This window comes from Crassostrea angulata, chromosome 10 (genome assembly GCF_025612915.1).
Source record: "Crassostrea angulata isolate pt1a10 chromosome 10, ASM2561291v2, whole genome shotgun sequence".
Classification (NCBI taxonomy): Eukaryota; Metazoa; Mollusca; class Bivalvia; order Ostreida; family Ostreidae; genus Magallana; species Magallana angulata.
Window position 1 is genome coordinate 27,354,890 of NC_069120.1, and position 13,145 is coordinate 27,368,034.

A 13,145-nucleotide genomic window follows, 5' to 3' on the forward strand; every position below is an offset into this window, starting at 1 on the left:
CCAAAACAGAAAGCTATAAGAATCCCAGCACTAATTGAGCGGTTTCTTGAGGCTTTCATTTTATCGTCGTCGTCATAATGTCTTCAAGTTTTTCTGTTGTACTGGCGCACAGAAACCTTACCCGGCGTTTCTAACCCGATACAAAGGAAATGTGCTTACATTATGCATTGATCAGTCAAATTGTCGTAATTGAGCCGTTTTCCGATTTGTCTTTGAAGTATTCAAGCGCGTTCGTGACAATACGGCACTTGCTAACTCCTCTGTCTCTCACCTTAATTTCATTGCTATTTGAAATTGGCAATTGTTAATTAATCGTGCTCCGCGTACGAAACTAAACGAGCAACAAAAATAAAGTTCATATAATAAATTATGCAGTTCTTGGTTTATTCAGAAAAGTGGTCAATCTGGAAGCTAGAGAGGCGCTATATGAGAGGTTGTCTTTAAATGATTGAAGTTGCGTCATTCCTATATCACTTTATCGCAAGACTGGGCTCCGAAAAACGTTCTGGAACTCTCTATTTTGTTTCTTCGTCGTTTTATGATTCTCCAATATAAAAGACTTTTTGTTCTCTCAGATGAAAGACAAATCTCGCTAAATGCACTTCGAGGGGGTAAGCGATGCAATCTCCGTTCTTGTTTTTCCTGCATAGAGGATTTCTATATGTGACCTACATATGAACCTCTGCAGGGATTTTTTCAAGTTATTAATTTGATACATGTAGGAAAAACACCAGGTTTATCACTTCCTTCAATCACCCCCCCCCCCCCGAAAAAGGAGAGAGAGATAATAATAATGAAATAAACATAAACACAATATATATATATATATATATATATATATATATAGGCTTTTCTCAAAGGGGAAAATTTTGAATAATGTTATAATAAAAAAAATAAAATTTGTTGAAGAAATATTCATGATAATGATAAAAAATGACCAAAAAAAAAAATATAATCTGTAAATGTATTTTATACTAGTCTATTTCTCTATAAAAGAATTCGAGTGAATAAGATTACCCCCCCCCCCCCCCCGGCTTTTAAGATAACGTGTTACCGTGATATTATAAAAGTAGGCTGTATATATCTTGATACTATGCAAATACAGATCCAATCAGAATGAGGTAATATGCTTCAGATTCCTCCAATATGAAGTCGAATGAATAATTGATGATCAATCAGTCTAATAGATCTTGTTCAATCAGTTTGTGAATGTTAATTCAAGTCACTATAATGTATAAAATTTAGATTTGCTGCTATTTATTTATTTAACTTTAATTAAAATTTATTGATTGATTATTAATTGATTTGTTCATTTTAAATGTTAAAAAAAGGATCAGAGGTAATAGTGGGATAATTGTAATGATTGCGTTATGAACGCTGATCAATAACGGTACGTTTTTAACGTCGGGTTCAGTCCTCATAAAAATTAGTTAATCCAAAAAACTTTTAAAGATAAATCTATCAACATTTTTTTCTTTTTTCTTATCATTAATTTCTTTTAATAATTCTAACAAATTTTTCTTAACATTAGATTTTCGTTTTAACATTTGGTTGCTATGATAAATGTGGAAATGTCTTATTTTTCGGCTTTTCGTCAGTTAGGCGATTCAAATTCTACACCGGAAGTAAATCTCGCGCAGGACAATTGATTGAACAATCGGAAATGCCCGGATATTGCATTCGAAAGTGTGTTGTTGGCCATCGTGTTCTAAAAGGTAATGAACATTTTGCTATGATTTATGCATGATTATTCCTTTGAAAAGTTGTTAACTATCAAATTTTTTACGTGACTTCCGAATTTGAACCTTATAAATAGCCTTTCAACAGCAAATCTCGGTTGTTTACCCACGTTTTGATGAGACCCCGGTGTGTAGTAAATTCTCCATGTGGTTTCAGGCAAAGTGTAATGCAGTATAACCCTAGTTATCATTGAAAACATTATTTTTTCTATGTTTTATGATACTTCTCATACGTGAAATGTGTTAGGACCTCGGACAAGTACAATATATTCGTATTCTGACACTCTGGCAATATTCCCACTTGTGATTTTAAATATCGGACTACGCATTGTAGTATTTTGATATGCAAATCTCCGAGAACATTGTTTTACTTAGATTAAAAAGCCATTTATTCATTCTTAAAAAATTACATTAAACTTTGAAACTTGTGTGAAAAATAATGCTGTTAATGTGTAGCATGTAGTGTATTTGATTACATTTAGAATTTCCTCTTTGTACAGTTGTTGTTATTGTGTTGGTGGTGGTATTTGATAGTAGTAACTGTAAAAAAGTAGTTAGATAATAACTCTAATTGTTCATTATAATAGCAATCTCTTTCATTCACAGAAAATTAATGATATGCCTGCAAATTCAGCTGACAACATTGTTCATATTGGGGAGACTTTAAAGTCTTCCCTTAAAAGTAAGGGAACAATTGATAGCCAACTTGTTTCATCTTCAAAGAGGATTTTATTGTCACATATAGGCTTCCAGCCAGCTGGACAGCCCTACGCCCTACAGCAAGAGACTTTGAAAGCAAAGTATATTCCGCTGAATTCAATCAAGAAATCTGGATCTGATCATGAACTTCATTTTGGTAGGTGCAACATCTCTCTATAGATGGTTTTGCAATGATTATTTTTTTCAAAGTGAATATAGAAATTTTAATTGGAGTGTTCACAATATTTACACCTCAGCTTGTCTTAAAAATATAATCACAATATTTGACATAAATCCAATTAACTTGAAAATTTTATGAAGAAATAATTAATTATCCAGAGAGTCATCTTACTTTGAATCAAACATGACTTTAACTACAATATTTGATGTTGTTTTCGAAGAATTATTTGATTGTGTATTGTAATTCATATGCAGCATCAAAAAGTATTTCATGGTAAATTTGTTTTTTTTTTGTAGAAGCAAACATGAATACAAATGGAAATAGTGTAACAGAAAGTAGTAGTGGTGAAAGCTTACCAAGTCCTAAGACTGTTCTGTATCCTGAGGATAAAATTAAACTACAATGGAAGAAAATCTACAAGATAGGCTCTGGCCTTGTCAATATGGGAAATACGTGTTTCCTGAATTCCACCCTCCAGTGTCTGGCCTACACTGCCCCTCTAGTCAACTACTGCTTCAGTGGTGAACACAATCAGACATGTAAGTAACATTTTTAATTTTTCTCCGATTGTCTCTTCTAGTGTTTTATAAAGGATTTTGAGCTAAGGATTTCACAACTGATACTTTTTTACAGGCAAACAGCCAGGTTTTTGCATGATGTGCGAACTTCAGCGCCACATCAAAAGATGCTATGAAAATTCAGGATCCAACATCAAACCTCAGGCAATACTTCAGAAATTAAAAAGTAAGAATTAGTTGACTAATCCCAATGGTGTTGAGGTAAAAAATCTTATAAGAAAAGGTGTGATTTTACTATGTATTACTTTCTACATTTCAATCATACTTCATTACAGTGATTGCAAAGCACATGCACTGGGGTAGACAGGAGGATGCCCATGAATTCCTGAGATATGTTGTAGATTCTATGCAGAAGTCCATTCTGAATGGTCATGCAAAGTAAGTGATCAACATTTTACATTGATTTTCCTGGAAGAAATTTTTGGATGTTATTTAGCAAGGGTTTGCGTACCTTGTACTTTTATGAATTCAATATCACTTGCAGGTTAGACAAATTTAGCAAAGAGACAACAGTTGTCAACCAAATATTTGGAGGATACCTTAGAAGTCAAGGTTTGTTATGCAACTTAAGACATGCTTAAGGTTCAATGAAAAATCACTATTGAAAGTTCTAACATCAATAGAATCATTGAAATTAAGAGTTTATAATGTTTTAATTTTGGGTTTGTGTGTTTTCAGTTCAGTGTCTGCGATGTAAAGAAAAATCCAATACCTATGACCCATTCTTGGACATTAGTTTAGACATAAAGGTAAAAGATGCATCTGTGAATTGTTTATTCTTTAAAATTTAATTTATGCCCCAGATAGTGCACTTCTGCATAAGACTTCCAACTTATACTGAAGTTTCTTTATCTGCTTTTCCAGACGGTGCCTAGTCTTGAAAAGGCATTTGAAAAGTATGTACTTCCAGAGAAGCTGGATTGTGACAATGCCTACATGTGCAATAGGTAAGGTATACAAGTGTGTAGTACCGATACATTGTATTTGGTGCTCAAAGACATTGACATCTGAAAGATACATGTACATTGCAAATGTGAACGAAATATCAACTTTAAAAACCTAACTTTCCAGATGCAAACAAAAGGTCCCTGCCTTGAAGAGATTCTCTGTTCACAAACCTCCCAATGTTTTGACAGTGTCCCTGAAAAGGTAGGACTTCTGTCTTTTCTATATATGTGTAGCTTTTTCTGCTTTAACTTTCATTACTAGAGTAAAGCTTTCCTTGTTTCGTTGCATTTCCTGTTCCATTGTTTTGTGATCACAAAATTAATATGCATGCTATCACATAACCACATTGCTTTGTTTTGCATTACTTGCTTTTTATTAATTGCATGCAATCCTTCCTCTCCTTCCTCCTTTCCTTTTCTCACTATCTGTGCATGTTATAGTAGTTTTGGTTAAGACAGTATACCACTCAAGGAAGGACAGAGCCCACCCCCTAACCTTGCTCTCTACCTATATCTTGCACTCTGTCTAGTGGTGTATAGCTTGCACTCTTTATTCTACTATAGAAATACAGAGATGGTAGAATACAGTGGAGGCTATGGCTTGAGACAAACAAGACGCAGTAGTGCAGCTGCAACGTAATTCCAATAACTGATGCATATGAACATGGAAATTCAATAAGTTGATGATACAATATTGGTGTTATAAATAATGATGCAGAGCTTTAAGTTTTGTTCCATGTTCTCTTGTTATCAGTTTTTTTTTAAAATCAAAATGCAAAAGCTGTGCATGCAAAGTGTAAATTTGTCTATGTTTCAAGTTGTACTAATTTTGACTATCATCCATCTTCATTTCTTTTTCTTATCTATCCTTTGCATTTAACTTTACTAATCCTAGAATAATGTAAACTTAATTTTTTTAAATTGAAACTTGCATTACACATCAAACATGTTTTAGATAAATGTTATTCAATTTGGAACTTTTTTGTACCTTGCAGATTTGATTACAGTAAAATGGTACAGGGAAAAATTGGAAGACATGTACACTTTCCTGAGAAACTAAATCTGAGACCGTATATGAGCAACAGAGGGGTAGGTCTCTATTCTCTTGAATTGATAATTTTTAAGCATTAAATTGCAGCAAAGAATTTTTGTAAGAAGCAGCTAATTTTGATGTTTTTCCTGACTTTTCAGGGTGAGCCAATTCTTTTCCATCTGAATGCTGTGTTGGTACACTCGGGCTACACAGCTAATTCTGGACATTACTACTGCTATGTCAAGGCCTCTAGTGGAGGCTGGTACTGCATGAATGACTCCAATGTAAGTCAACCTCCAATACAGGAGATTTCATTAAGTCTTATTTGAACAATACTTCAGGAATTTTGTTTTCATTTTGTGTCTTAATTTGTTGTTGGTTAAGTTTTATGAGAGATCTTTGTGTCATTTTTCAGGTACAACAAGTTAGTGTTAATCGAGTTCTCGGAGCTGAAGCCTATGTCCTGTTTTACACCAAAGCATTCACTGAAATTAGCGCACCAAAGGTAAAATTAATTTGACAATGCTATTCCATACATTGAGCCACTTTGTCCTGTTGCATGGACATGCATCATTAATTTTATTGAAATATTTTTAAAATGACACCAACTTTATTTTTCCTTGTAGCCTGTGAGTTCCATGACATCATTGGCGAACCATGTAGACAAGAAAGCAAACCTCAAACTCCTGAATGGGCTAAGAAGTTAGTAGTCTCTCTGTAGATATTTATAGTTTCTCATCAAACAGATTTCTTGAAAGTATTAAAATTACCATATTCACTTTCATTTAGAACTGTACTATCCATCACACCTATTTTGAGTGATGATTTTATACATTACTATATTTTATAGAGTACCCTAGCACAGACACCGGTGTTCCTGTAGCCAGAAGTTCCTCTTCATCTTCAATCATTGGTCCATCCTTGCCCAAGTCAGAAACTCCTTACAAAGCAACCCCACCTGCTGCTGCTGCAGCTACAGCCACTCCACTACCAGAAAAACGAGACAAAGTTGTGTTTGGTTTGAACAAGACACCAAGTGCCACAAAGAGCCCCGCAAATTCAGATGGCAAGCGAATCGTCATACAGATCAAGAATGGAAAAGTCACTACTTACGAACGGTCACCCAACGGCAAATCCAAGATTGTCAACGGAGATATGGGAAACTCTAAGCTGGTGCCGTATGGCGATGATTCAGATTCTGAAGAGGAAGGAACATACGTGAACGGTGGGAGGAAATCCCCCTATGTTAATGGCAAGGACCACAATATGAAAGACAGTGAGAGACACCGAAATGATAACCGAGTTGTGTTTGATCAGAAACTGAATGCCACCACATCTGTGCCTGGAAATACACATCTGTTGGAAACCACCTTGAAGCAGAAAGGAGACATACATGATAGCTCCAACCGACAGATTGATGGACTCAATTTGATGGTCAACAAAGCCCGAGAACATGAAATGTCTCAGGACAGAGCAAAAACCTACAGTGACGATAGTGCCATTCTGTGTGTAAGCGCCAGCAGTGGAAAACTGAAAGCCACATCTTCAAACTGGCAAGTGCTTAATCAAGACTGTGCTCCTAGCCCCTCAGTTGGTTCATGCTCAAGTCGCGAAAGTGTCAACTCCACTTCTGGCTGGCACATCAAAGACAAATTGGAAGCATCCAGCTTTCCTAAGGTTCCTGAGAGACAACATCCTGGCTGGAAAGTCATGGAGGAAACAGAAACCAAACCTACTTCTGATGCTGCTAAGCAGGAGGCGTCTGACAAATCACTGTCTGCTCAAGTGAAAAAACTTTTTGCTGCCAACAAAGAGGAGAGTCATACCAAGTATGATACAAACTCGGATTCCTTTTACCAAAACAAGAACATTGGCTCATCAGAAAGTCAACCTCTGCTGGCAGAAGTAGATGTGGAAGAAAAAGTGCCTCATAAGAAACACAAGAAGCACAAAAAGCATAAGAAAGAGCACAAGGATGTGAAGTACGAACAATTAGTGAATGAGAGCACCTCAAGCACTGAAGCCCACAGCAAAAAGCACAAGAAGAAGAAGCACAAGCACAAGAAAGAACGCAAGCACTCAAAGCACTGTGATGATTCAGATGAGGAGAGACGCAGCAAGAAACACAAGAGGAGCTATGACGACAGTGATGAGGATTCTGGAAGAGATAAAAAGAAAAAGGTTGATGAAGAGGCCTATGTCTGGGTGGAGAAAACAAAAGATACAATCAAGCAGAGCAAATCAGATAGCAGTGGTAAGAGTTCAAACAAATTAGTGAATCTTGTTTTTCATGTACGTACTTATTAGTCTATTTGTAAAGAAAGTGACAGGAGATATTCAAAATTTATGTTCCTTTTGCAGTCTTGGTGCAGTCCTGGGATCACCATGTAAAGGATGGTTTCAAAAAGTCCAAGAACGTTAGTGATTCCAAGTCCTTCAGTACTTGGGATGGCACTCGATCCTCAAAAGTGGCTGAAGAACTTGAGAGACAGTCCTCCGCCATTGGTTATGGATCCTCAGGTAAATGCATTGATATTCATTTTTATACACTTGGAAATGAGGGTGAGTGAAAGATAAAGTTTTAGATAACTAGAAAAAAAAATTAATGAAAAAAATCAATCTTTTTAGTGAACTCTTGGGAAGGCGGCAAAAGTGTTCTGGATTCTGAAATCGAGGGCGAGAAAAGAAACCACAAGAGATACTGGTCTGATGAGTACGAGGAGGAACTGGACCAAGGCAAAACCAAAAAAGTCAAGAAATACCACGCTGACTATAGCTTTAACTCAGGATACAATCCCTTCCAGAAACACCAAGATCATCGAAACTATGACAACCCTAGAGTAAGTATAGTTATAGACAAGTACATGTAGCTATAGTATGTGAAATAAGTGTGTAGGTAAAGTAGAGTGAAATTTGTTCATTATGATTCATGCCATACCCATTGTGGTCAGGTATGGTATTGACTAAAGAAATATAAGATGCATTCTGTGTAATTTTTAGTGTTGGGGCATAGCGGCCTTAACCGCTGCACTCATATCGATATCAGAAAAATGACACACACAAAAAAAATTAATTTACAAAATAATGCTATAGACCATTAACTTCCGTCAGTATTTTCACTACTTTGATTCTTTATTTCAGTACAAGGGTGTCAATGGATCTCACTCCTTCGGTGGGTACGGCTCCAATACTCACCACAGGGATCGTCATGATGATCATCGCAACCAACATCACAATCATTCTTCCAAATTTTCCTCGTACAAGAACTAATTTTCCTTGGATGCATATGGATGTGCTAGTCCAGTTGGGAGAAAAATAATTGCTTTATATTAGAGCCTACTTTTGTGTGCTAAAATCATGAACTGTTGGAAGACAACATATTTGGCTGCAGAGCAGTAACAATTGGATTCAAGAGATTTTTTTTTTAAATGTGCATAAACTTTGAATGAACTTTATTAATAAGGATAAACAGATTTTATATCTTACTTTAAAGTTTCAGAGTTATTTTATTTATTTATTTTTGTTTTGTTAATAAAAGATATAATTTTCTTGATATAGTTTGTGGGCTTTCATTTATCAATGAGTAATTAGAGCAAAATCTAAGACATGTACCATTTTTATTTGATGTTGATATGGCGGAGCATAATGCTGTGTAATGTGTATCGTGACAAAAAGATGATTAGAGATGTACTGTTTATGTGGAATCAATAATGTATAACAAAAATATGTTGACATTTTTTGTTAAAGATTTTAATGAAGTATGTGTGTTAAAGAAGTCTGGCTCCCTTTGAAAAGAAAGGCAATTGTGACTGTAAATAGATCTTTCTAGTCTTCAAACAAAACCACAAAAGTAAAATTTCCAAATTTTTGGGTTTTTTTTGTATGTGTTGTAGAGATTAAAAGTAGAGAAATCCTGATACTTTCAGAATGCTATATTCTGTAAAAACTGTTGAAGATGTAGTTGTATGATGATGAAGTTTTTGAATGTGATATACATGTACATTGTATCTGGTTGATGATATTAAGTGCTTTTAGAATGTTCAGGTGTTTGCCGAGTTGTATGTTAGCATGACAAGGACATTTCACTGTTGTTTAAATTTCTCTGCACAGAGGAGAACTGAATGGACCAGTTTGTCGATTAGAGAGTCTGTTCATCGTCGGTGCATCACAAGGTTATGTGTACATTGTCCATTTTATGAATGCATCAAAAATTAGACTGTTGTACTTCAATATCTCAACTCGTATGTTCAGTTTTCTGTTATTAAATAAAAAATGGAATATGTATGTCCATGTAACTGTTAACTTACTACATATCAAACGGAATATGGGAAAAAAAGACAGATTTTGGATGAATGTCATTTTCAAAATGTCTCTTCATTATATAAAAATTCAGGGCAAGTGCAATTGTTACAATGAACCTATCAAATACTACCAAGAATGAATGTGTACAAGTAAATATGTTTGTGAAGCGATATATTTATTAATCATTATGTGTCCGATTTATTTGATAATTACGGTCAGTTAGAACTTACATGCAGTTTCTGATTGATTAAAGATGATTTTGAGATTTTGAAGATTAATTGTGATTTTGAAGATGCTTACTCAATTGAATGGTTGGAGTTTTTTTATTTTATTAAGTTATTTAAAAAAAAAAAATTTAAAACAAGAAAATGCAATATACTTGTATTGCCAGTTAGATTTATGAATGAGTTGTATATACATGTATATTATTTTATGTGGCAAGTTGTTTTGGATTAAGAGATAGATTTTTATGATTTTGCGGAAATTGTTGTCGAACAAAAAAGTGGTCATGGAGACACATGATTGGTTGGTTTTTATGACTGGTCTTATTTTCTCAAAAGATTCACATTTTATTACATAATTTAATATCTCAGGCAAAAATTCCCCATTTTTTTCATTCTAATGTCCACTGAAAGGTGCTACCATAGAATTCTCATTGATATCTCATCGAGGGAACTTTCAAGGTTCTCTAATGAATCTGTACATTATTTATATGGAATAACACTCGGTCATGTTTAAAAAAAAAATGTGCCATTTTGTTCAGTTCTCGGTTTTTGTTAGATCATTGTTAGTGTTATCTTTTATGTACCAGTGTAATAATTAACATGAAAGCAAAATCAAATCAACTGTAGATCATGTAATATTGATTCTTTTGTTTTTTTTATTATTATTAATGAAAGACTTCTTTCATGTTTTTAATTGGCAGTGTAGCAAAAAGTCATCTTTTGAGATATTGTGGAGAAGTTTATTCATCAAATGGTCCATGCAAAGTTGTAATGTTTGAGAGACATTATGTTTATTTATACTTTGTATGCAAGATGGATTACAAATAAATTGTTATGATTATGGAAGTAGTGTTTTTATATAAGAGCCATAAGTGCAATTTAACTAAAATAAAGTTGGTTTTCTTCAAGATAGATGTAGATCTTTGGAACAGACTGGCATCTTGCGTGTAAAATAACTTTTGACATAATGGGTGTGTCCAAATACTTAGTAGAAGCTATCTGTTTATAATAAGGAGGCAAATAAATTTTAAAACTGTTGATCATCATCAATAAAATCACCCCTATACTGTTTTAAAACATTTGTTAAAGCTTGTGAAGATCAAGTGACTGTTCTATTGACCTTGAGCTTGTACATTATCATTTACCTGTGCAATGCTCTATCATACGGTACAATGTCATGATATATGAAAAAACTAAATTGTATGATTCAATATTATATAATGAAATCATATGATACATCTTTTATCAGCAATCACAGTGACATCTACCACGCAAGTTTGAGTATGGTAGGACAGTGTATCTTAGCATCTTTGATAATGGAGATCAGGCTCTGTATCTGAGGCTAACCTTATGTTTAAAATCGTAAGTTACATGAACCATAAAAGTTAATTAGGACAGCATTTTTACATACATTATTGCATTTAACCACTCACAAAAACTTTCACCTGCTCCAGCATCAAGATAATTGAAATCAAGTTCTGCATGTATCTAAAGCTATCCCTATTTAACATCCATTGTAAAAAAAAAACTGTTTAAGTCTGACTTGGTATAAACAGAATTTACTTCATTTTGTAACCAGCTTTAAAACCCTAACACAATTTGAGTTGTTCTAAAACTTGAACCTGCCTAAGCATCTAGATAATCAAGATCACTGTAGCTGAAGCTCTGTGATTAATTTAAATGTACATAGTTGAATCAACCATGCAAGTTTGAATAAATACTATTATTTACATAAACATGTGACCTGCTCCAAAATCCTTAACCTCCATCATCCAAACCCTATGGCTCAGATTCAGCTTCAAGCCTCTCAAGTGCATATAGTATCACAAGATCATCCATGCAAACTTGGTATAGATAGAAAAAGTAATAACTTATAGATATGATCATCAAAGGACACCTGCACCAATAAATTTTCTCTGCTCGAAAAACCGTAACCTCCATCATCTGAAACCTATGGCTCAGAATCAGCATTCAAGCCTGTCAGGTGCATCAGTATCATAAGACGCACCATCCATACAAGTATGGTGAAGTAAGACCAGTAGAAACTATGATATGGTCATCAAAGGGCACCTACTCCAATAACTTTAACCAGTTATAAATTCCGAAAACCTTATCCTTTTCCAGCATCCAAAACCTTTGGCTAATATTCAGCATTAATTCAAGCCTATCAAGTGCATAAGTATCAATAAGTATAAGTAACCTGCTCCAACATCCGAAACCTTTAGCTCAGATTCAACACTCAAGCCTGTCTGGTGCATCAGTATCATAAGACACACCATCCATGCAAGTTTGGTGAAGGAAAGACCAGTAGTAACTTATATATGGCTATCAAAGGGCACCTCTCCAAAAACTTTAATCTGCTTGGAAAAAAATTAACCACCTCCAGCATCTGAAATTCATGGCTCAGATTTAGCATCCATGCATTGCCAAGTCTTTTAAGTCTATGAGTGCATCCAGATGCACCATCCATGCAAGTCTGGTGAAGATAGGACCAGTAGAGGATTTGCTCCAAAATCTTTAACCAGTTTTGCAGATGCCAGGGTCCCCCGACTTCGTCTCGGTGAGCTACAAATGAAAGTCAAAATGCGCATATCTTCTTCAAATAATATCTTGGAGGAATTTGTATGAATTTAGACATACTTTTCACTCTATTGCTTTATCAAAGCTAGTTATCTCTCTGACTGGATCACATTTGGGTATTGTTACAGTACTGCTAATTAAATTGCATTGGTAAGCAATTTAGCTTATGGGCCTTCTATGTACAAATTTGATTATTAGTCTCACAGAGACTGACACTAAACAGTACTCTTGCAAGGATAAGTCTTTTACAGTATATATATAAAAAAAAGCAATAATGAAATGCAGGTGTGAGACTAGAACATTGAGATGGTGACTGTCTCAAAAGGCCCCACTTAAATGCAGATGTAATGGACAATAGCATGAAAAGAATTTCAGAGAAGTTTGCTTTGACCTTGACCTATAACTAAGAAAATTTTTAGCTGGCAGAGAACTGCAAATTCAATCGCATTACCCCTTACATACTGGCATTTTTTTTTTCAATCTGAGCAAGATTAAGCAAATGGGAAATAACCTAGTCTAAAACTGATTAGGCCTAAAAAAAAAATTGTGTGTTTAGGGTAGCCCATCCTAACCTACAAAACTACCCCAATCCTACCATTTTTAGATATCTGTTTTTATTCAATTGTGATTTTCATATTATTTCCATTAAAACCCGTTTTTAGATATGACACAAACATTCTTAGGATTTTATATTTGTGCCATCATGCAAAAAAATACGACAAAAAAATCCCTACCTACCTAATTTTTTCATCAATGTTACCCTAAACACACAATCTTTTTCTTAGGCCTAAGAAGAGTACTGCTATTACCTTCAAATTAACTTGGTTCAAGGTCACAGAACACCATTAACCAAAAAGCTAAT

At 34.6% G+C, this 13,145-nt stretch overlaps 1 protein-coding gene across 2 annotated transcripts; it reads left to right on the top strand.

Moving 5' to 3' along the window:
- The first annotated feature begins 1,634 nt into the window (after positions 1 to 1,634).
- LOC128166438 (ubiquitin carboxyl-terminal hydrolase 36-like) lies at positions 1,635 to 10,549 on the top strand. 2 transcript variants are annotated; one of them, XM_052831605.1, is made up of 17 exons: positions 1,635 to 1,715; positions 2,346 to 2,595; positions 2,916 to 3,158; positions 3,253 to 3,363; positions 3,473 to 3,575; positions 3,682 to 3,749; positions 3,876 to 3,946; positions 4,062 to 4,144; positions 4,269 to 4,346; positions 5,140 to 5,233; positions 5,336 to 5,461; positions 5,593 to 5,682; positions 5,804 to 5,879; positions 6,028 to 7,431; positions 7,539 to 7,697; positions 7,806 to 8,017; positions 8,319 to 10,549. In XM_052831605.1, exons 2-17 carry the CDS (start codon positions 2,358 to 2,360, stop codon positions 8,445 to 8,447), a joined length of 3,285 nt encoding a protein of 1,094 aa, XP_052687565.1. In that variant the 5' UTR covers positions 1,635 to 1,715; positions 2,346 to 2,357; the 3' UTR covers positions 8,448 to 10,549. The 2 variants fall into 2 exon arrangements, with proteins under 2 accessions (XP_052687565.1, XP_052687566.1); XM_052831606.1 differs by having other exon boundaries at positions 1,664 to 1,715; positions 2,485 to 2,595.
- The last annotated feature ends 2,596 nt before the right edge of the window (positions 10,550 to 13,145 follow it).